At 36.0% G+C, this 25,998-nt stretch overlaps 1 protein-coding gene across 3 annotated transcripts in view; it reads right to left on the minus strand.

Annotated features, from left to right (window-relative positions):
- Window positions 1-22,929: 22,929 nt before the first annotated feature.
- RBM26 (RNA binding motif protein 26) overlaps window positions 22,930-25,998 on the minus strand; it is a 55,489-nt gene continuing 52,420 nt past the window's right edge. For all 3 annotated transcript variants that reach the window (XM_027674610.1, XM_027674611.1, XM_027674609.1), the window contains one exon: window positions 22,930-23,703. In XM_027674610.1, the coding sequence (XP_027530411.1) occupies window positions 23,614-23,703 (90 nt within the window). In that variant the 3' untranslated portion in view covers window positions 22,930-23,613. The remainder of the gene's footprint in view (window positions 23,704-25,998) is intronic.

A 25,998-nucleotide genomic window follows, 5' to 3' on the forward strand; every position in this document is an offset into this window, starting at 1 on the left:
AAATGTCAGGTGCAGTGATCCATCTGAGCTGCAAATGTGTATGAACACACAGAGCATTGTCATCCGCTTGGAGAAGAATTGAAAGCAATTCCACATGGATTCATTACAGAATTTATACCCGTTCTGCATAAAATTCATGAAGAACAATGTAACCAGCCAACCTCAGTTCTATAAGTTCTACTAACTTTTGAGAGGTTACCTACCTTTTGGCTAACATTTATTCAGGCTTGTAGTGAAGTCCCCTCCTGGCCCTTTTGTTGCTGAAACTCTTGAGCGTACAGCCCTCAATACACTTTTAGAATCCTAGAATCATAAACAGATTTGGGTTAGAAGGGACCCAAAAGATCTTCTAGTTCCAATCCTCTTGACGTGGGCAGGGACACGTTCCACTAGACCACGTTGCTCAAAGCCCCATCCAACCTGGCCTTGAATACTTCCAGGGATGGGACAGCCACAGCTCCTCTGGGCAACCTATTCCTGTGCCTCATCACCCTCACAGTAAAGAATTCCTTCCCAGTTTGTAATCTAAACCTACTCTCTTTCAGTTTAAAGCCATTCCCTCTTGTCCTACCACTACATACCCTTGTAAAAAGTCCCTCTGCAGCCTTCTTGTAAGCCACCTTCATGTATTGGAAGGCTGCTCTAAGGTCTCCCTAGAGGCTTCTCTTCTCCAAGCTGAACAGCCCAACTCTCTCAGCTTGTCTTTAGAGGAGAGGTGCCCCAGACCTCTGGTCAACTCTGGCCCTCCTTTGGACTCATTTCAACAGGTTAGTCTTGTGTTGCATTTCTGATGCAACTCTGAAGCCACGTATGGTAATAAACTTTTAAAGGAAGAGGCTAAACCAAGTTTCCTAGAACCATGTTTGAGTTCCATAAAAGAGCTGGGCTTCTGCAGCCAGAGGTCTCTATCAATAAGGCATTCATGCTCACCAATTCTGAGTGCAAAAGTAGCTGGGAAATGGATGAACTCTGGGAATATGCAGCCAGTATATGCTTTCTGTAGAAACCGATACTTCTTGGGATTTGTGATGGCATTACATGAGCTTTTCCACTGACTATGCAATTTCTTAAATGGAATTTCTTGGAAGATTCTGGTTGTTACTGTTTTTTCTTGCACAGGCTCATGCTGTACAGTAGTAAACAGCTGAGTTTCTTGACTCCAAGTGAGTGCTGAACACCGTATGGGAGAAAGCAAAACTAAAATTATACTGGAGTAAAAAAGAAGTGGAGAGTGGAGAATCTGAAAGTCCTACCAGAGCTGAAACTCTCAGTATGGATGGCAACTGGAGAAGGTTATAAAAACATTTCACTCTGTCACTGCAAAAAGTGGGTGCCAAAAAAAAAGAAGAAAACAAGCCATAGTGTGATTTCATTTCTGAATAATTTGACTTTTTAATAGTTCTCTGCTGACTGGAGAAAAAATGATTAACTATAAACACACACACCAGCCATAGCCTGGTGTGTGGTGAATTTTACAGAATCATCAAGGTTGGAAAAGACATCCAAGATCAAGTTCAACCTTCGGCCATCATGCCAACTAAACCATACCCTTGCAGTGAAGAAATTTTCTCAAATACCCAATTTGAACCTCCCCTGGTGGAACTTGAGGCCATTTCCCCTTGTCCTGTTGCTAGTTGCCTGGGAGAAGAGGCCAACACCCACCATATATATTACTTCATCTCAATTGTAAGGATAGGCTGGAAATTGTTTTCCACAGTTGAATGGTGCACTGTAGTTTCACTGAATAAATTGGAGTAGAAACAATTCAAAAGAGTGTCAACTATTTTATTTTATAGAAAACCTTTTTTTTTTTAAATCTGGTATTCCATTTAAACAGCCTGCTATTATAGATGGGTTAGGAAATTTTAAAATTATGTAATACAAAATACAATTTTTTTCTTTCAAACTAATTCAAAGAACCATATTTTTGATCAGTCACACAGAGAACAGGTAGAGAATTCATTTAGTCGTTTTAATAAACATTTCCTAAAAACTGCACTAGCAAGACTAGAATGATGTATACATGTGGGAAATAAAGAATCGGTTTTATTACAAGCAAATGAATTTAGCAAATCACTAACATAAGAGTTTTTCTTTACTAACCTATAGGGCCTATCGCGGAGCTGTAAGACGCAGGATTCAGCCTGGAACCGGTGTCAGGGAAACATGCGAACGGGAATAGGGAACTGTAAATGAATATTGGTAAGGAAACCCCTTATACCACATGGCTGGTCCTGGAAGCTGCCATGCTGCTGGACACTCCACCTCCCAGCACGACACAGCCAACCAGAAAGAGGGGAACGCCTCTTCTATGACATAAACGGGGTTGAACCTTAAGAATGTTTAAAAGGCGGGACTTTTGAATTGAAGGGTGTGTTCCTGGGAATCCTGCGTGCCTAGGACACCCAACACGTGTTGTAATTTTTCCTTTTCGTTTTATTCCTTTTGTTTTGCAAACTTTTGCCGTCTTTCTAAATTCAATAAATGAGAATTTTCTCACAATACAGAATGAGGGATACAAAATTCTGCCTTGACAGATCTGAAAACATCACGAAAACTTGTTATTAAATGTGGTTAATAGATTGAAGATAAAACATTTGTGACATTGTCAGTGCTAGACAGAAAGCTTATGTTTAGTCTCTTACCAGCAAAGCACTCAAGAATCTGTTTAAATCTTGGTGAAAACAACAGAAGTTAAAATCCATGTATAATGTTAAAGATATGCCTACCTTCTTTGTTGAATATATATGGACTTGAATATACAACTTTCTTAATGTGGGTATCAATGTGAATGCAACTTCAATTATTTTTTCTGGAGCTGTGATTATATTACAAAACAACAGACTCAGTGGATGTGTAGTTTTAATTCCTATGTGCTATCATCAATAAAAGTTTACCAGAAGCCATTGTCTAAAGAGAGTATAAAAATAAATATTTTTGGAGGCATCTCCAAATAGAACTCTGTAATTAGTAACCATTAACTCAAGTGTCTAGAATAAAAGGTTCATTATCACTAGATTTAAATCAAACAAAAAAGCACCAAGTGTTTTCTTTCTAAAGTGAAGGATTAAATTGATTACAATTTTACACTTAATTTCAAGCTGTTGTCACTTCTCATGTTTCTAATCTTAAGCATTTGTGCTTCATCCCACTAGCAAATATTCACATTGTTTTGTTCTGGGAACACTTGATACCAGCAGTTTCTCCATCATGGATTGGATGGCCAGTTTTCAGTAAGATCTCGTATACAAACAGAAGACACATGTTGAGCTACCTCTTTTTTTCTAACACCCTTCAGGGGTGGAGGCACTGCAACCTAGCACACTTTACCAGCCGCCACATCACATCCTATAAAGGTGTGGTGCTCTTGGTTTGAACATATGTGCCATGTGTATGTGGCAGATTTGTATGTTTTGATGTGGCCGAAACATTGCACTGAAAACTTGCATTCGGTACATTTTGTAACTTAACTCTTAGAAGTCTTAGTTTCCCCTTTGTCATATTTAATGGATATATTCTCTCATGCAAGAGAGAATGCAAGCTCCATGCAGTCTCTCCATGCAGACCCACAGTTCAGAGTTGTAAGAAGGAAGCCAGTTTGGCTGGAACAGCCGAGACGAGTGTACTGCACAAGTACACTTGAAGCAGTGGTTGTTGGGGTTTTGGGTGCCCAGTTCTTTCTGAGGAGCATTTTCTTACTATGGCTGCCCCAACAAAACTTTCTTCCTTCTTGCAACTCTGAGCTATGTCATGAACAGTAGAGATACAAAATGCTTGATGTTGCTGAACTAGAAATTGAGTATTTTCTGGAATTATAGAAGCAGAGGAGGGACTTCCACAGAAGCTTCCTCGTAGCTCAGTTAAAAGTCAATCAACCATGTGAACACAGTTCTATTGGAAACCAAGCTTCATTAGTTCTGGTGCTCATGGTACTACTTGTTTTTAATTAAATTACTAAATGAGAGTACATCCAGAGACTGCACTGATACTGTAATTGCTTCCAGTGATGAAATTCAAATTTCAAGCCGTGAGCTTCTGTAATACAAATGGATCTTTTATCTAGCCAGAATGTAAAGCTGTAGTCAGTTAAAAATAAGGCAATAATTTTATTCACAGCAAAAGGGCTATTCTGGCATTAGTGTCGCGACCTTTTCACGTGAATGTGCATTTAATCATGCACTCATATCAACGCATGAGTCATACAGAAACTAGAGCTAAACTTTTAGAATAATAACAGCCATCAGTTTTCTTCAATTATAATCTGAATCTGTTTTAACAGATTCAGAGTTTGCAAAGATAGTAAGAAGTGGCATGAGCACATCTCTTCTGACCTCCATATTAATACCAGCTGTAGAATTTTAGTCAGTAGTTTCTGCATCATGTACAGTAATTTACAGTTGAATTACAGCACAGCACTTAGAAAAGAGTTGCAGGAAGAAGATGCATCCTGTCTTTTTTTGTCCTCGATGCAAAACAGGCAGTGAGGCAGGTTATTCTTAAGCTTCAGGCTCAGGAGCTGAAAATGCAGTATGGTGGTAACACTGCACAGGCACTGCATGTGGAAGGAAAGCTGGTGAAATCAACTGTGCACAGGATATGCATATTCCACCTATTTTATTATTCATATTAACGTCAGCTCATTTTCATTTTGTGTGAGCATTTTGATTCAGGTGTAAGGCAGGTTTTTATTATATAGCATGCTTTATTATTATTCTTCCACTTTATACCCCAAAAGGTCCCAGAGGTCTCCATTTCTACCATTTGATTATTTGCAGTGTTTCAAAGTAACCATGGGGTGCCTGTCCTTTTTAGTGTCTAATTACACTTTGTAAGGGCTTGATTACCAAAATGCATTAAACAATAATTAGATAAGGATAATTTACATCCAAACAATAAAGTTGAAAAGAACAATATAACTGGTAATTGGCCTTGACCAAGGTAAATAATGTCCTCTTTTTTATTTACATTTGGTTTTCCCCATAAACTGCCTACTGGGTTGTACAGAAGTAAGAGGCTAGCAAAAATCTGAATCCCCATCCATCAGTATTAATCTTACACTTTACTGAGGCCCCATCCATTTATCTTTCTGACACAAATTAGAAATTCAAGAGTTTTAACAAATGAGCCTGCAAATGTAAACTTATTAGGCCATATATTTTTTACTACACACTGTGTAGTGCCCTCCACAAAGCTGTCCCTTCAGAGAGTGTTTTCCTATTTTGTGTTATTGATGGCAGCTAACTAATCACATTTTTAATGTTGTCTTTGGGGAGGGCTGTTTGAGTGAATGTGCAAACTAAACTACCCAGAATAAATCTACCTTATTAAATGCTTGAAATTATGTGTCTTTTACGATAAAGAAACTCTCGAGCATTGTTACATTTGCTAACCTTCTTTTTTGTAGAAATCAAAAGGCTGGGATTAATTAAAATAATACATCAAAACAGGGGTTTGTACAGAATGTGTCTGTGCGTGAGAGAAAGGCCAAGAAAAATTGGTTAATTGGCCTCTTCATTCCTCCTCTCTTTCCCTCTATTGAAATACCTTTAAAAATTGCTTTTAAACTAACCTTTTTTAGCTAAATGTTGTAATTACCTATGCTTTTGGAGAATTTACCAGTGAACAGATCAAAATGAAAACCTTGAGATACAGCCCTCCTCCTGTACTTGTCACAAGAGTTTTTCAAAGCTCCTGCATAGCAAGGAGACTCTCTGAACAAAGCATTTCAGATTTTACAAAATCTGGTTATTTTACTAATATTTTACTGATTATTTTACTGAATTCCTGAAGGTTTCTCTTACGTGATACATAAGTGATACATCCTCTTTTTAAGGCATCCTTGTTCATATATCTTTGAATTTGTATAATTTTAGAGAAGACTGGGGGACTGAACTGAATGGCATAGGCTTTTCTATAAGCTCATGTTTAAAACCTTTTAATACACACAGATAAACATCTTTGACCAATGCCATCCATGCTGTTTTATCTCATCATTCTTAGCATTTAACAAAACGATGTAATTACTTCGAGGACCTTTATTACTTTGCTAAAAGACGAGTTAAATAATTTTAACCAATGATCAGTAGAAATCCTAATTGACCTTTTATTGCTCCCTTCCCAGCAGCAAATACAAACATGGGTCATATCTGGATTCCTATCTTTAAAAATCAGGTGTATTATCTGTTTCCAAGATTTGAGCAGTGAAGGTGGTGTGGTTTGATGGGGACCTCTAAAACTGCTCAATGTAGTACATTTCATTAGTGGCTCCTACAGAAAAAGCAGAGGACTTTTTCTGCTGTTTCAGATAGATGGGAAATGAAACTTGAGGGCTAATAGTGATAGTTTTACAGAGCAAGGCAAGGGATGAGGTTGTTTGCTTTACATGTATAACAGTGCAGATGCCTACTTCTGCCCTAATCACTACTTAAAATCAGTTTCCATTTGTAGCAGACATTTTATAGGAATGGTACCATGAAAATTAGGCACCATAGTTCTTGATATCAGTCCAAAGAAAAAAGAGCTTCAGTAGAGGAGAAGAATAAGCCTTGTGAAAAGTATACAGATTTTGGTTTAGTTTTTTCTGTTCTTGCTAAAATACTCCTGTTGTTGCAATGGACCACTTGGTCCATTTCTTTTTTTAATTAGACTTCAGATTCTACAGTACTTGGTAATTAATAGATTATTTGGATTCTTTTATATCAACATTAAATATATGTTTTTGCAGCTGTTGTCCCAAGCAATCTGATTATTAGATGGTCACATTTTTAGCAAATTACTTGAAATTTTGATTTTTTTTTTGTTATAAATATGTACTGAGAACCCTGTAGATAACACTACAGTAATAAAATTATCCAGCAGAATTTCAGAGCAATGAATATTCTGCCATTTCAATACAATATATATCCTATAAATAGCACTCTAATGGATATGAAATTACAAATACTGTTATGTTGTCAAAACCCTATGGCTTGTGCTATAGAGGAGGTCAGGCAAGATGATCATAATGGTCCCATTTGGCCTTACGATCTATGAATTTCCAAGAGTTATAGATATAGTTTAAGTGCACCCTCAGCATGAGTTGCCTTATTATTTAGCAGAAAGCGGGGAAGAGTAACCTTGTTCATGCTTATACTGTAATGCAGTAGGTCAACTCACATTTTACCCATAGGGTAAATAAGTTTTCTTTTTTATATAAAAAGAACAGGCAATTTAACATGTCTTTCTTTGTATATACCTGCAGACCATGGAGATGTGTATGTGCAGGCTGCTAATCATTTCTCTGTGTGTTTATTCTTTTGCATTTATCTACAGTCAGGAGCTAAGCTCATGGGAAGGGGTCATCTTTGTACAAAAAAAATATAGGGAAAGATGGAGCAGTTGTCTCTCTTAAATGCTGATGAATTACTTGCAATCTAAAGCAAAACAAAAAGCAAGTTAATGGAAGTTTGTTTATTTCAACATCCAACCTAAGAAACTGAGCTGTGAAGAAACCTTTATTTACCCAAGCAGACCTGGGAAAATGAGAAAATCCCATGAATTATATGAAGGTACTTACAGAAGCAGGGGAGATGGTTTTTAATCAAACATCAATAGATATCTAGTTGAAGAATAAATGGAAAGGGTACATTTTATTAGAGCTGAGGGAATATGGCAAAACATTTTTCACTAGTACTTGATCAAAATTTTAAACACATTTCTTGCCCTTGCTCTGTCATTTTTATTTGACTTGCCTGGCAAAACATTTTATGGAAAAGGATATTGAACGATATAGAACTTAAAGAAATTCTGCAAAGTAGTTTCTGAAATTATAAATCAGACATTTACATCAAGTAAATGATCTCAGTTTGGAGATCTGCATATTCACATTTACTTAGGAGACAGATTAACTTAATGAAGAAAGTTTAGAACAAAGTCTCTTTTCAGAAACTCCCTTTAAGTTCTACTGTCACAGGTATTTTGACTCCAAAACTTACCTTGAGAGTTGATATTTTGTTTTGTGGCTGTTGTATTTGTTCCCTTCCATTCTCCTTTTCTCGCACTACTTCAGAATAAATCTAATAATACGCTTAACTAAGTTCAGAGAGAGGCAAAGGAGAAAAAACAAGGGATGATTATTATTTTTTTAATGAATGCAAAAATTCCAGGATTTAACAATAAAATTTCCATGTTTCAATAAGTTAAATTACAAAGCAAGACATTATTTTGTATTGCTTTCTTGTTGAAATCTGAGAAAATAATCTTCTCTGTAAGTATAGTTTTTTCTAAGACCAGTACGGCATACAAGCACAAATACTTAATTCAGTTCCATCAGCTTTAACATATCTATGAGATTTCCAGATCAAATCATTGCATGGTAAGATGAGGTAACAGTTTATCAATAAACATTAGCCCTACTATTGAAGAACAGGGTAACTAAGAATTTTTATTCTTCTCTTCATATGAAGAAAATGGATTTTGAAAACAGTGTCAATTTTCTTGAGTAGATAAATCTTCTTCTGCCTCTTTGGTCGCAAAGATATCTCCAGACATTTCAGCTATTGGGATGTATTTTGCAAATGGAAGAAGATGGGAGGGAATGTTAGAGTCACTCTGGAGCATCTTGTTGAAGGTTACTCAGAGTAACCTAAAAGATGCAACAACCTTCCAGAAATCTGCAAGTGATCTTTTTGATCTGGACCAAGAGCTGCTATTTCATTGATTTTCAGAACCAAACCTGTTGGCAGTGTAGTTGCAGTTTGTCAGGTACAAAATGAAGTTTTTCGTTAAATAACTAATTCTTGAATTTTTGCTTATCCTTAGTTTGATGCTGTGGGCCTGATATACTAATGAATAGTCTCTTTGAAACATGTCTGTATCCTACTTTTCCAAATATTTTATTTTGAAAATATGATCTGTGTATTTAGTGTAACTCGTTGTCAAACTTGAGAGAGGGTAGGAGAGGAGGTTGACTTTGGAAAGCTGTTAATGAGGAGGGAGATGAAGTAGTATGAAGGACATGGAAAAGGAAACCGATAGTATCCTAGTGATCACAAGGTAAATGCAGAATAGAGTACGGCACAAGTTACTTCTCCATGTGCATTTTAATGACCGTAGAATTCAGTCTTTAAAATTAGGAAAAGAGCAAAATTTAATGGAGAAGGACAGTGATCTCCAGCATACTGATCTGTGAATGTTATGATCTGATATTGCTGCAATTAAATACATCAGGCTTTGTCAAAGGCCTTTCAGAGTTTAACCCATTTAGCCTAGTGAAATGAAGGCTGCGACAACATGACAGCTGTTAATGAACATCTCAAGGAGGTAAAACGTCATGAAGGGAGAAAAGACATTTAAAACAAAGGACAGCTAACCTGGATGTAAGTCAGTTTAGGCTACAAATCATATAATTCTTAATAATCAGAAGAAAATATGTCTTTTTTTTTTTTTTTCTGGTACAACTTTACCAGAGAAACAGTTTTAAGTTACATAATGATCAGTTTATGAAAGAGATTATACCCTACTACTACAGCTGTTTTCAGTAAACTCTGCTTGACATAAAAGTCACTTTAGGGACTTTTCCCCCTTCACAAACATAATAAAATAAAATTAAAAAGGATTTTAAGTAAAGATTTTATTTTTTTCAACAATATTTCATATCCATAGCTGCTGAGAAATTATTTTTTTATTTGATAACAATTATTTTGATATTTTAGAACTGCTAGAAAAATCTAAATTGTTGGTATACATTTAAATATCAGCTTTTCTTATCATTTAAATATCAGCTTTTCTTATCAGGTTGTTTTTAGAAGCCTTCAATGGCCTGTATAGATTTATATCCACTATGCCCATGTTATCATGCATCTTCTTAAATGATGACAGTTATGGGTATTCAGAGTATAACCAAATAATGTCAATACCAAAGGGGTGGATGATTTGGATATGTAGATGATCTCATTTTTTTATAGATAATTGTTTGTCTGAACCTCCTTTACCATCACAAAAAAGCAACATGACATCCAACTGTTTTAATTGGTGATTTTTTGGTATAAATCGTAAGAGGTGATGTGTAAATTATACAGCTAAGTTAAGAGAAGGTGTCCTGAAACAGAAATAGGACAGTTGTAAACACATTTGGAAAGCAAAGTCAAACTGCAGAATTTAGAAAATCACAATCATTTGAACAATACTTCAGCCATAACCTTCCAATGCCAGTTCAAAAATGAGTCTTAATTTCAAAAGAATACAGCAGCTCTGTAATAAGCTGCCACAAAATACTCAGAATTAAGAATGTGTTTTTTATTTACTGTTCCCATTTCAGAAGAAAATATTAGTCTTCATTCTGAAATAGTATATATCCCTCCTATATATAATCAAAAGCAAACGCATTTTCAGGGTTTACAGGAGGACAAGATAAAAATGGCAAAATGCAAAGGCATATACCAGTAATAGACTGCAAAATCAATTTAAGAAGTGCAACTGCAGTTGTCTTTCCCAGGTTTTTAATTATGTGTTTGTTTGCCATGGTGGCCTAATTTAGTCAAGTAGATGAGCCAACATTAAAAGCTGGTAGGAGAGGTAAGTAATCCCCAGGGTGGGCTGCTTGTGTAGAGAGTTTAAAAGCTACATGTACAGAAGCAGAAGCCAAGGCAAATTTGAGAAGGGGGTCCACATGATAAACAGTGAAAAGCCAGCAAATCAAATTTTTCACAATTAGTTGAACAACAACTGTGACAGGTTCAACGCTTAGCATTTTCATTTGTGTGCTCAAATTTGGTTATCTGTCCTCTTTTATGCAAATGTGATGTGACAGGAGAAGCTGGGAGCACTCAAGCAGGCCGATCACTCACAACAGGAGCTAGGTCTGTACAGCTGAGAGGTCTGGATTAAATGGACTGAGTGCTGATGGATAAATGACATAACCCAGGCTGAAAGCCTCATGAAGTGATTTAGAACTTCCACAAGATGATGCCCAGAACATAAATTGTACTTTATCCTGAAATATAAAAATAGAGGGGACAAAAACATCAGCTTCTGCTAGTAAATAATCATGCTTATAATCTAACTAAATCCAACACGCTTCTTGCCTAGAATACAAAACTTGAAAAAACTCCCTCTGATAATTGCTTATGCACCGCCATGTAACTATACAACTCACTATGGTGTTCTTGTGCTTGCATGGGAGACCCAGAAAGCTGATTAGGCAATTAAAGCATTCACTCTACTTTGACAGATGGGAGCATGGCTGATGAAATACAGGTACAGACACAGAAAATATTTTCACAATGTACTTACAAGTAATTTGGCAACAAAAATGATTAGGTCAGAGAATTCTATCTTGCTGCAGAAGGCATAATAATTAAGGTGATGCATTGTGCTAAAAACATACTTAGACATGAAGGGCTAAAGGATGAATTATCTGTGTAGAGCTCCCACTTTGTTAGTTTATAGGAAACTGAAATTCTATAGGTAGGTGAGCCAGAAGAGTATTGCAGCTTGCCCCTTCAACTAAACCATTACATCACTGCTGGGTTAACTTTTAAGGCGGCTGGTAATAATTAGGAATAGTTCAAGAGACCTCCAAATCTTACTGATGATAGAAAAGTTTGAATAAAATTGCCTATGTGCATTTCAACTTGAAGATAGTTATTCATTTTCTTTAATAAGGTTTTTTCTAACTGTATCTCTCAAGATCATCGTGTATTTTATACTTATTGAATCCAATAGTTACTATGGTCTACAAATTTTTGATTGCTAATTGTAATTTATTTGTCCATTAGTGAAAGCACTAGGATTTTTTTTTTTTACGTACTTGTTCATGCTTTTATCTAGTGGCTTTTATCGCTAGAGACGAATGAATTCCTTGCAGACCACTGTTGTCAATTGTCACTGCTTTTCCAAAGAACAGATTTTCCTCAAAACCCCTCCGCCTACCAACAGAAACAGACCATATAACCTGGTGCTGTTGGACAAAGCTTGGCAACTCAGACACATCTGAATTAGTGAAATGAACAGGTTCAGCATGTATCATAGGCACTGGAACTCTATTGTGAGCCCTCTTACATTGTTAGGCCTTTGCACCACAGAGACCCAGATCAGCTATCCCAAGACAGACCATTTCCAGTAGAGAATGTGGATGTGGTTGTCCTGTTTTGAAGCCTAATAGTGTGTATGAGTTATTCCATGCCAGTTGGCCTCAGCGTCAGAGAACGGTCCCAGCCATGTTTAATTTACTAGTATTTATGTAGACGAGGAGGCTGAGTACCAACATTCCGACAGGGAACAAGACACTGAAATAACCTATGTCTCCAGTGAGTTCTGCTAAAAGCCAAAGCTACAAAGACATGCTGAAACGTGATAGTGCTGGATAGGCAGCAGACTAAACCACAGCATGACGGCATGACATGAAGGCATTTGGAAGCCACCACAGCCTACCACTTTGCAAAATCTTTAGGCAAGTTGCTACAGGCAGGAGCAGCTGGTGTTGCAAGAACATTCATGGGTTTTTCTCACCATTCATTTGGTTGTTGGGGTAGAATTAAAATTCAGAAGGGCCTGAGCTGTCCACATCAATTCAAAATGTCATTCAATGTCTTTTTAAACAGGATTATGGAGTTCATGCTAAGGGTTCCTAACACATTGTCCCCATAACCACTAAACAATACTAAACAGAGTGGCTAGACAAGATTACTCATTCTTTGTTCAGATGTTTGGAAGAAAACAAACTGTTGAGTTCTTCAAAAGCCAATGTGTATTTTTGCAAATAACAGTATGTATGGTATTTGGGGATATTTTAGAGATTTGCATATGTGCTACTAGCAGCTTTGAGACCTCTTTAAATTGAGCAGTGGATCCATGGATATAAATGTAGAAAAATACTTCTCATTGTGATTTTTGGACTCCAACAACGACTTAAGGTTACAGTTTACCTTTCCTTTCACATAAATATTTTATTGGTGAATGATTTTGCTTACCTGACTTTAGAAAGCAGTCATCAAAGCATACACAAGCTCTCTCAGATAAGACAGTACTAGGGATGGCTCCTAACACTTTAAATGTTCAGAACAGTTTCAAATCAGTCAGAGAAGGAAGGGCAAGACGGGACCATTGATTCTTCGTACAGCTAGAGAGATATCTGAAAGGAGTTAGGCACTGAAATGCTTTGCACTGCAAAAGAGTCCACTTCTAATTGACACAAGCTCCAGTTAATGTAACCATTAAGAGTTTAGACCAGTACCTTTCATCTTATTCTGCAGCCACAATGGCCAAAGAGGATCCCCTACTCCTCTATCACAACTCATTGTCATGTGATTTCCCACCTGCAATTATGATCTGCCCATTAAGTGGCTCATGTAACTGCTTCCTAACTTGTCCACTCAGGAAACAGGTTAAATAGCTTAGGAAACAGGAAAGATCCATTACTTGAGTTGTTGAAGCTAATCTACCTAACTTGGACAAACTGGTTTGAACACACAAACACTGCTTGCATGGAAAAGTAGTCTTTCAAAACAGCAACTGACTGTTGACACAACATACTCCATAGGGATTCATAGCAAGGAACACTGAATTCTGTGATCACTAAGCCATCTAGAAGCAATCACTTCAAGTGAGGTTTCTCTAAACTTTTGGGTATCTCGGATGCTACGTTAAAGTTCTAGATGGAAGCCTCTGCGAAAGCACTAGGCAGAGAACCAATTCTCTATTCTGGCCCTATTCTGTGGATTTAGCAAATTTTTTTATAGCACGTCTTGCCTGCAGCAAACTAAGCTACCCACAGGTGTGGCAGAGAGTGGGTAGATTGCAGGAAATGAAACATGCACATCACCAATTGTTTGGCCAAGAACTTGAAATCTCAGCTTCCATCTGCCTCAGCACCTCCTTCTAGAATTTTAATATCGGTTTATTTCACCAACACCCAACAAAATTAAACAAAACCAGCCTTTCTGCTGTCTAACCTAATCACAAGTCCTATAGTGCATGGTACATCCCTACACTTACTCTGCTTTCTTCCCACCTGCTTGGTTCCGTGACTGGCTAAGGTCCCTAAATGCTGTCAGAATTTTCTGTGTTCCCTGACAGTGGTTTAGCTTGTCTACACAGATCCATTAGAGAAAATTATCTCTTCCTGCTCCAGCCTAGCCTCAGGGCTGCTTTACCCAGCTGGCAAACCTGAGTTCTCCTAGGAGGTGAAAGTGCAAGCAGTGGCTCTGCTACACAATGGTGAGTAGAGGAGGAAGCATCTCCTCAATAACCTGCTGCTAGTGCATTAGCACTGTACTAACACGAGTCACACAGCCTTTGACACAAAGCTACTATACTCATAATAAGCTAAATGAAGATCCAAAAGGTCTGACAAAATTCTTTCAAGGTTTCTCACACCTCCTTTGCAGGTGAATCTTTACTAATCTGAGACTGCCTTCCCCCCATCAGAACTACTGAGGGATTTGCCAAAAGGGATTTGCCAAAAGGGATTTGCCAAAAGAGCTCCCACAGCAAAGTCTCTGTAAGGCTGTTAAGAATACAAATGGGTACAGAGAGTCAGCTCAAAAATGCAGGGCCATGCAGCTTTTGATTTAGTGGGTCACTGCTGAACTCCAGCATACCTAGTGTTTCTGAGTAGCAAGTGCAATGTTTCTGTTCTCAACTGCTCACCTGACATTCTGCAGAAGCACTTCAGCTTCCACATTATGCTCACTACGTGTTGTTAAATGTTTTGTCCTGCCTCTTGTAAATCAGGGGGAAGAAAAAAACCAAGAATTGAAGCCAAACATACAAGAACAACATAGCGTGCCAGTTTTTCCAATGAAAGTGGCATGGGTTGAAGCAGAATTATAGGATGAAGAGATCTACTGATTCCCAACTCCTCACTCCTGCCCCAGTATTCGCCACCAGTAATGTCTTTTCAGCCATCTGGTGAAGTAGATTAGGAAGGTTATTCAGTTGCACTATCTCATTTTTAAAAGCATAGCCAGCTCCTCAATCACTACATTATCGCACAAATACCTGCTGTGCCAAGCACAGAGGATGGGCAGGAGTGACCAGCCAGGGTCTCCTCTGATGCTGGCATGGAACAAGACTATTTATGAGAACATTTTTCACAACTTAGTCCTAGACATCAAAGAGTTAATACTGCTCTATCTAGAAAATGAGTTCTTGAAACACACTCTAAATTTCAATAGTGGCCAGAAATTATTTCACAGAAAGATTAAAAAACTAAAAGATAGCTCAGTATTTGTTAATTCAGTATAACTCCAGAGAGTAATTCATAAGCTTCTAAATTAATATTTTTAAGGAGGTCATAAAATGTGAACTTTAGTAACTGCTACAGCCAATCAAGCTGTCATCAATCTACAATCTAGTTAGACTACTAACACACTAGTAATTATCTACTCATATTACTTTACAAGTTTAAAAAGCTTATCTACAGATAGTATTATAGCATGATATACTGCCATCTTAAAAATGAGTAGTGAATGCTGCTGGGTAATCTTTTTATTATTTCAGATTCCAATTTCTCTAATTTATTCTCTATTTCTTCTGTGTTTTCCTGGCAAGCTGTCTTCAAAAAATTCAATACATAGCAGATTTGCAGAGAACGGCCCGTAAAGAGCAAAGACATCAGTATTTTTAGTAGAGGAAGGATTAGTGCAAATGAGGATGGAAAAGAAAAATACTTACTTTAAACTCACTTGCAAAGATATTTAGAGATAGTTCAACATAGAAACTGAAGAAACAGATATATTTTAAATTATTTTAATATTGAAGTTATCGGTACATAAATTTAGTGAAGACATGCAAATAATATTGGGAAGTTCACCAATATAAAATTGCAAATACAGACAGAAGTAACCTGTTAAAAGTTAACAAGGTCTAATGATGGCTTACATTCCTTAATTTTTCACTATATATCAACAGTAAAAACTGCTCCATTTCATTCTGCTGTACTGTCAGTATCCTTACATAACTTCTAATATAAAACTTGTTTTGTAATTCAGGTCATGCAGTACATCTGCTGACCAGCACTTCGCTTCTTCCACCAAAAGGGCTAGCACTATTGCTCTTTGCTCTTTAATCTTCCATTTTTCAGTAACAGAATACTCTCACAGATAAATTTGACTACACCACAGTAACAAATCTAATTACACAATATACAGGATGTTGCTTCTGGGAACAAAGAATTCTGAATTATAAAATCACAAAATGCCTTTTTCATATTTCAAAGGTAGTTTTGCAAACTTCTGAATAGAAATACTAGAAACAAATAAATATTCACCAATTATTGACTTTGTACTTTAAAAGTAGACAGATTCTCCTCCCCCAAAGATACTGAATAAGTACTCTTGGGTATAGCAGCAGAAGCAGATTTCTATTCTCTTCGTAGAAAGATTAACACATTTAAAATATGTTCCAGTAGGTAAGCAGTTATGCTTCCACATCCAGGCCCATTCAATTACTAGAACAACGCATAGAAGTTTTCAAGTATGGGCAGGTAATATTTTCTTTTAGTGTAAGAACTTGTTTGAAAAATGGTCAAGATTTCAATTAGTCAAGTATACAAGGTTCACCTTTCTGAACATCTATACTGCAACATTCTATGCCGCAGCAAAGTTGTCTAAACCTGCTCACTTGCTGGTTACTGGATATTTCTATTTTTGTGTTCTTGATAAAACTTTTAATTCTACTTAACCTTACACAACATTTTTTTGCCTAATACATAAAGGATAGTACAACCTATAGAGGCGTTTTGAAGACAGCAGCAATGAGAAAGGTTAAGATTGTGCAAATAAATAAATAGTATCCTAACGCTCTTCTCTGTTTTCTAAGGTAAAGTATTACAACAAAAACAACAGAATGAGTCACATACACATCCTGCATGTTCTTGGCCTAAATGTGACTTGTGTGGACGGGCATTGCACACACAAGAGTTCTAAGTGTAGAGATGCAGGGGCTACTAGGAGCTTCCTTATGCACTCAGGCAAGACAGTAACAGACAGGATATCGGGTGTACAAGGATGTGCAAGTATTTCACATCATAGATGAAAAATTATTTTGTATAATTACACTGCACCAATTGGTAGAGCTACAGTAGTAATTAGTTGAGCTATTTAGGATGAGCCTACCATAAAGTGAAGATAACTGGCTACAGTGGTGAAATTTGTTTACACTGTGTTAGGCCAGTGATTTCTTTTGTAGTTTGTATAAAAGCACAATGTTGTGGGCCATTTCTGCCCCCCTCCACTTCCCAGCCATAAATTTTAGCTTTCCATTCACGGCATATGCCCTATTCCAGAGCACAAACAATTTTAAAAGATGAATTCTTACAAAAGCTTTGACAAACAAAATGTAGCTGCCTAAAGTTTTCTATAAATTCAACTTTAACCTATCAAACACTAATTCAATTCCCAGAGCAGAAAAGGAGATGGATACATGCCTCTTGCAACGCAGAAACATTCTTCTGGGTTTTATTCAGATTTAAACACCTGGAGTCATGTTTTATTATTGGTACCTAAATCCAAAGAGAGATACTTTCAGTTCACAGAAACAGAATTTCTGCTGACATCGTAGAGATGCATACAGGTTTTTGCAAGAAATGCAAATATTAACATGAGAACTGAAACAGGAAAAATATCACAGAAGTGTTGAAATGGGAACAAATTCTTTCCAGTTTTTGTTTCACTTGTGTAGTCATAGTGCCCTCCAGCAGCCGAAAGAGAAAATACAAGGCTTTATCTCACGGAAAAAGATTTTACACAAAATCAGAACTAGGTTGTTCGAGTTTTTTTAAGCAGAAAAAGGACAGTTTGCAAATATGAGGAAGAACATTCCTTCATGTTAAAACAAGGTACTTTAATGGAAAGGACACTTCTTTTGGCTTTTATGCAGCAGAGCTCTGCAGAACTGGGAAGCTGTATAAAAATGAGAGGTTTTGTACTCTAAAGGCATTTCTGTGATTCTGTAGATCTCAACTACACCATACATGCATTAGCAACATGCACACGATTTTGGCAAAAGGATATAGATTTTTACATGCATCAACATACATTTTTGTGAAGTCTTTTGTTTTCTCTTTGGTTCAAGCATCTTTATTGCACCAAATTTTGGGCGAGAAGAATATATTATGACCTTTAATAAGAAAATTTTCTCATTTCCCTAGAGAGCAAATAATTGGTTAGAGAAAAGAGTTCATATGCCTTAGAGCTTGGAAATATTCTGTCTAGCTGCAGATCATTACAAAAACATTTTTGAGAAGTTAGTGTTTCTTTTCCCTTCACATTTAAAAGAACACTAAGCTTAAGAAACAGAAGTCATTCTTCAGCAACTGGGAAATGGACAACTGCACTGTTGAAGTTTTGAGGCCTGTAAACAACATTTTTGATTTCAAATAATCTCCAGAGCTTGTCAGGAGGAACTGTAAATACATTTGCTTTTTTTTCTTCCCCTTTCTTTTAAAATAAAATTATGTGCTAGATGATACAAAAAAGATCTGGTTTTTAAAGAAAATTTTTACCTACCAAATTACTATAAAAAAATTTATGTGACTCTGCAACACAGAAGAGTAAAATAGTGTAAAAGAGTAAAAAGATGATTTTACCCTCTTTGTATCCAAAAGGTCAAAATAAAATAAGTCTACTACAGATGTTTTTCAGAAATATGAATTTTGAAGAGTACATGCCTCAAAATATTTTCTCGCATTTGCTGATAGAGAAATATTAAAATCCAGTTCATCAACTAGTGCAGACACATTTATTGAATGTAGTGTCCCAGTCTTTGGAAGAGAAAGGTGAGAAACTGAATTAGTTTGTTCTGCTAACAAAGTAGGAAAGATCTTGGAATTCAAAAATTCAAACTGTAATATCAAAATTACTACAAAATACCACAGGGTCAGATGAGATGATTTTCAAAGACATCAACGGGTCTCAGGATTATGAGCTTACTGCAAGAAGAAGAAAAAAAGTTAATCTTCACTCACACGGACCAAGAACAAAGTACCATCAGTCAGATAAGTTTTAGCATTAACACATATAGAAGGATTTTACAAATAACAATCTATTAGGAAAAAAAGAAATTTCTTGTGTGGTATGTTCTTGAAAATCCCTCTCATTAGCATTACAATTAGATCCCCAAAGGATTAAAATAAAAGACTGAAATCAACGAAGTCTGTTTTTGTTGCAAGTATTTTTGATGTCTACAGATTTAAAACATGGTGCAAGATAAAACATGCAAAGGTATATTTAAATAAAAAATAATTATTATATAAAACGACAGTATTTAGGCAACTGAGTGACAAGAATACTCATGTGTTTAGAAAGGTCTACATTTAACGAGTCCACAAAAACTAAGGGTTCATTTTCCCCAGCTCTATTTACTCGACTGAAAAAGATAACCTTTGTCTTTAATCTTGATCAAGAACTTTTACTTTGTCTTAACAGGTTCATTTGAAAGTAATCAAGTGCTATGATATCAATACAGTAGGAAACAGTTTCACTCAGAAAAGTATGATGAAGAACAATAAAATTGTTTAAATTTTCACACTTATTTTTCCAGAAATCCCTCAAATTTCTGCTGTTTGTTCCAGCTGTTCTAATCTTGATTTGTTAATTGTAACTTACTTTTCTAATGGCAATAAAAGATAAGTAATACAGGATTATATTTGACTGTGTCTTCTTTAGTTGCAACATAAAACAATAATGTTGAATTAGAGTAAATGAAGTGCTTCATTGAAGGTCTCTGCCCCTTCATGTTACTTTGTGTGTTTGTACAACTGTAGTCTGTGACTGCTGGGAAAAAAAAATATTCCTTCCTCCCTCCCCCCCCATCTATTTTTGGTGAGACCTACTAGTTCACAGTTTAGTTAAAAAACTACAGGGAACATCCAAAATCACTTCTTTGAGTCAAACCCAAATTTTACACATCTTTTTGTTTTCTTCAATGGTCATGCAAAAACTGACAAAAATTATCTGTTCTGCATACAAAACCGTCAAATAAACGTACAGCTTTTTAAAGTTACCCAGGGGCTGACAAGAACAGTAAAGCTTAGGCAGTTCGGGGTCCTCTTCAGAGTTTGGTCAACAATCAAGTCAGATGTTTTAACTAAGTACAATTATGCTACGCTGTTCTCAGATACTTAAGTTATCCGGATAGTATTTTTTGACTTCTTTTCTAGTTAAGGAATAGACTGTTTTCAGTGTAGTTTAGAACACAAATTAAGTGTCTGAAGTTACATGACTACTTTTCAACATGTGCTTTTTCAATTTAAGAAATAGACCTGTCCAGATTTGGTTGTAAAATAAGTCCATCCAACACCTTTGTGTTTCGCTAATAAATATATTTGATTTCTCTTACAAATATTCTGAGTTGAAATAAGTGAGTTTTAACAGAAGAAAAAACATACATAGTACTGGCCCTAAGTGATGCTTCACAAAAGTATTCTTGTTACTTTACTGTTTTGCAGAGATTAAAATATATTCTGAATGACTGACTTCCATTACTTCAAATTTTTTGTAGTTCAACCAAATGTGGTTTAAAATCATATTGCTGTTGAACTGCATGTCAGCTTGTATCTTATTCAAGACCTTTAGTATCCAAGTGGAAAAGAAAACACCTTCTTAAATGTTTACCTTTTTTTCCATGGAAATTTTGAAAAGCTGTCTGAGGAAAACCAAGCCAGCGGGATGTTTGGTTTGTTGATTCAAACAAGGAAGGATGCTGCTCCAGTTGACAACAGATTTCACTGAAGGCTATGTTAATAAGGATCTGACTGAACTGAAATTACAATAGCTGGGAAAAAAATGGAGGGGAGAGCAAGCTAGACAAGGAATATGAAGACAGAGCAAGCCAAAAGGAAATCAAATGAAGAAAGTAATTTGATAATGACAGAAATATGTACAGTCCATTCAGATTGCAACGGGGACAGTTTCCTTATGCTGAATGACATACAACCACAGATGGGTTTCGACTGAAAGAAACATTTGGGGTTGTTTTTAAAGTGAGAATAAACAAAGCCATTCTGATCCAGGTGTTCTTCATCCATTCAGTGCCACAAGGTAACAGCAGGGGACAAAATACACATCAGTAGGAAGTTTGCGGGAGGAAGGTGGCAAAAAGAATTTTTAAAGGTTTCATCCCCTTACAAGTAGATCAAGGTGCAAAGTTATTATGATATGAATCTCGCATGGATGCATTACCAGGCTGAATTCAAAACAGGCAGGCAAACTTGGAATACTGGTTTTAAAATGATATGATACAGCAATTTCAGATGATTTGTAAGAAGCACCCATGTAAAAAACACACTGATAGTTGTCATTAGCTTCTTTTTGAGTGACTGCAGTGAAAAGGTAAGTTTGAGCAGCAAACAAAGCATGCCATGCTTAAGGCAGCATGAACAGTCTTTTCCTGTGCTGTACCTGTTCTCAAAGACATCACACAAAAAACTTCCACTCCCTGGACCATCAATTTGGCACTTTTCAAATGTACTAAATCATTAAAAAAACAAAAGTAGGAAAGCTTGTATTTAATTCAGTGAACTAGAACAGTTCATTGAGAGCATTGGATAAAAAGGTTCTTAAAATATTTTATTTTGCCTGAAATTCAATGTAAAAGGAAATCAATTTCCCAAATTCAACTCCTTCTGGCAAAATTTAGAACTTACTGTAACAAGCATGGCTGTCGATTGTGACATTTCAATGTGAAACTAAGACTATACAAAAACTTTAAGTGCATATTTTTTGCCACAAGATATGCATACACACAGGGACAGAGGAAAAAAACCAAACCAAATCAAACAAAAACCCTCTCAACAAAAAAACCCCAAACCAAGATCCAGGTCTCAAAATCCCTTCAAGTAATTCAACGGCACGAACAAAAATTCTACAGCTGGAGATCTTCTTTCTGGAATACTACTACTTCTACTTTCCTACGTTCCTATTTTGGAATTAAAAAAAAAGAGCAGGGACACGACAGACTATTTCTCCTGTCTCCCCAGCAAAAGACAAAATCATGGACTAAAGAAAATACCCTGTTAAACTGAAGTACACAGAAGTATCACAGAATAAGAGAATATTCTGCATTGGAATGGACTCACAAGGATCATCGGGTCCAGCTCTTAAGTTAATGGTCATATGGGTTCATGTCCATCTATTTGATGGTTTTATGATACACTCACTAATGAATTGATGGGGGGGAAAGAAAATATTAAAAACAAAACAACCCCCTTGTCCTCTCCGAAACAAAAATAAAACCCATTACTCTAATAGTTAATACATGGATTTTCTTTTGAAAACAGTGCAGCAAAATGCCACTTAATGGGAAACCAAGTCTTTCTGAGATGTCCTTTACTGCAAAGGACTAGGCAGTTCCCCTCCCTAAGAAGCAGAGAAACTTCAGACCTCACATAACAGAATGACCTGTTAGAAAGAGCCAATGAAGTAGTTCTGTGGAGCACACTAAAATTTCGTGTACGTATATTTTTGAATGATGAATATATGCAATTGTGTGAACTTACTATCTGCTGAGTGTTACTTTTGAAATGGAAAAATGTTATCACAGAAACACACGAATATAAAAGATGCATTAGTGTGCACAGTAAAATTATTTAGAATATTATCTACCAAATATTCCACTTCTCACATATTCTAAATTATACTTCAGTACTGCATATTATTTTTGTGGGATCAAATTTTCTTCTACTGTAGCACAGTGCAGGGTTATAGAAAAAATTCCTTATTGGTGGAATATTATTCTATTTACTGTTTGACTTACATCACTTTCAAATTCAGAACATTCAAAAGTTTTTTTGTAGAGTATACCTGTGTTAATGTACATGAAAAGTGATTTAGATTTTTTACATATATATACAGTCAGTATTATTTTAGCATGAGTGATAGTGATTCAAGCTCCTTTTGTGAACATGGGGGTGGGGGTTGCCATTTGGAATGGTCTTTTCTCTTTTTTTTCTTTTTTTTTTTTCATCATGAAGGACCATTGCCTTAGCTTTTTTTGGTTATTGCTTTTTTTCTTTTTTTTCTTTTTTTTTTTTTTGAAGACCATTCCATTTCTTTATTTTTTAACATCTTAAAGTCATAAGGACTTATATGCAAAGCAGTCATACACTTTATCATTAAAACCCATAGGTAAAATACGTACACAAATCCAACAAAAGGCTAGTACATAGTAAAGCCTAAGCATACTACTATGCAATATTATGAATACATAACTTTAGAGACTTCGGTTTAGTACTGTTATCTATTCATTTCTGAAAACATTCACAAAGATTTTAAATGCAAATTTTCATTCCGTATCTGGAATAGAACAAAAATTATCTATGTTATAACAACTTTTGGTCATTTGTGTTTGACCAATTCAGTAAATTACAAAGAACCCAAAGAATTCTGTAACTTTCTGTAGAACTATGTAATAAAAACATTGCATATGTTCCTAGTATGATGTCTTTAGCAATCATTTACTGAAATGTAACTCAAACATCAATCTCTCAAAACATATAACTGACCAGCTGCTTTTTAATCTATATCTGAATCCAACTTCATCACAAAACCCCTTTTAATACAAAGATGCAGAAGTACATTAGGTAATACTAATGCAACACAGGTGCAGTTCTAGCATTGTCATTGATCAGTTGAATCATCTTCTCCATGAACGAGATTCATTCTCCTCCTCCTCTTCATCATCATCTTGAAGCAACGAGTCATCCACCAAAGATTCTTCCTGAAACTTCAAGAGATAAAGGTGACAATGTTACACCAGAAAACGCTAAAAATCAAAAGGCAAAATACAAATCTCTGATACTTGCAATTTGGTAAAGAAAATATTTGGGGTTTAATAGGTAAACAGTAATGCTTTCAAAGAAGTATACTGTATATATATGTAATATACATATATAAGCAAATGGCAAAGGAAAATTTTTTCTTTTCAACAGACTTCAAAATTAGCAAGACATATGCACCTCATCCTTAAATAGCTCTTCTGATTCTTCAGCATATAATTCATGCCCAAGCTGCTACATTTCCATGGAACTTAGCATGCTATACTGAAAACTAATGTTTTTTTTTCATGCTCACAGTAACTATGCTGGTTTTCATCCAAGAGCTTAATCCACCTGTGCCACAGTATCAAAAAGGTTGAATCTGAGACTTTTTGATTTTGACAGCTTAATCAAACTTAAAATCAGTATAAAATTTAAAACTTTGAGGCAGGGAGACAGACAGAATATATTACTGTATTTCTATTCCTTTCAGTAACAACACAGTAACTTGACAGACTTCAAAGCCCTGAATATTTCAGGTCAACAGTTGCAGACTGCAGAAAGGCAAAGTTAAACAAACAGTAAGTTGTTTCAATTTTTATCTACATATAGACACAGGGGTGTATATAAACTACTATTATATTTTGGAACTTTTTTGACAGAGGCAAACTCTGTGCTAGCTAAAGCAAGGACTAAAACACAAGGATGTCTTTCCCTAGGAAAATCTCCCAGCTGTGAAGTAACAGCTGTGGTCTTCCTTGCTTATTCTTCTTGTCCCAGTAGTTGTGGGGGTTTTGCTACAGAACTTCCAAATTCAGTAAGTGGCAAGCAGGCTGATTTGTGAAATTGGGAACTCTTCTGGAGAGATAAGAGGCTCTAGGCTGAAGTAAGCCTCAACATAAGTCTTCTCTCTTTCCAGTAGGTTCTTTTACAAGAGGGAGGAACTACTATCTCCAAGAAGACCAAAAAGACTGGAACAACTTCCATACAGGGGAACAACCATAGGGAGAGGAAATAACTGAGGGAAAGTAAGACATTATCCTTCTATATTAAGTATCTGAGAGAAAGTGAAGAGAGAATGACGGTTGTCTTTCCAATGCAAGAGCAGGACAACATGAAAATTAAACATGCAGGTGGCAGATTCAATAGGAAGATACTTATTCTAGGTAGACATAGGTGAACAGTAGCATTCTCTTTTACAGGACATTACAGATGCTATTCAGATTCCAAAGAACCAGATAAATTTACATAGTAAACACATATCAAGAGCTTTCAACTACATCTGCTGAATGATCTAGCTCCTTTTGTTCCTTTTTTTTTTTTTTTTGAAACATCAAGGTACTCAGTTTCACCTAAGTCCTATGCCTGTTATCCCTCTTTAGCATCAATACTCCTCAGCTGAACCTAAAATGGTAGTTCAGACATGGAAAAATGAAGGAAACCTTTTTCATGTGTTTACAATAGCTGCTATAAAATCAAGTTAAATAAGTAAGCATGCAGAAACTCAAGATATTTTACATGTATAAAGAATGTATGACTGAAATTCAGGCCACTGACTACAAGCCCAACCCCAAACTAAGCCTGCCTAAGTATAAATTTTAAACAGTAACACTACGTAAAATTTCTTTTTGCAACTGGTTGAACTTCAGCACATGAACATGAAGTTCTTGACCTCATTCATTAGGGACATAGGGATCATAACATTATACTTCAAATACTAACTTAATCAAATGTTAGAAGCAATACAGAGCTCACAGAACGAAAGAATGGCATTTAAAAGCAAAATTTCCCAAGGATTATCTAGTAGAAACACCTGATGTAAAGAAATTTGGTGAGGGTTAGGAGGACTAATTCAGTTGTAGAAAATCCAAATAAACTCCAGCCTCATTACAGAAAAAACATAGGAGAGCTACATATGTTTGGCTTGTTTTGAAAAAGGGAAAGGGTCAGAGGTAAGCACATCAATCATGTTACATAAAATATCTGTAAACGCTGGGCCTAATACGAATTCAGCAATGTTACTAACAAAAATATAGGCAAACTAATATTTTTATATTACAGATTTGTTATTGCAAAGATTTCAGCAAGCAGACAAAACCAATGAACAGCTAAGGGTTTTGACCCAAGCTCAGCTCCTAGATATTTTCCACAAGAATAATTAGCTGAGGAATGACTGCAAAAACAATCCTGAAACAAATAAAAGCAGTTAAATTAAAGAAAAAAATCGGATCTCAAGAAAAGTGTCAGAAAAATAAAAGGTCAGG

This window comes from Neopelma chrysocephalum, unplaced genomic scaffold, assembly GCF_003984885.1.
Source record: "Neopelma chrysocephalum unplaced genomic scaffold, ASM398488v2 Primary Assembly neopelma1_25, whole genome shotgun sequence".
NCBI classification, from domain to species: Eukaryota; Metazoa; Chordata; class Aves; order Passeriformes; family Pipridae; genus Neopelma; species Neopelma chrysocephalum.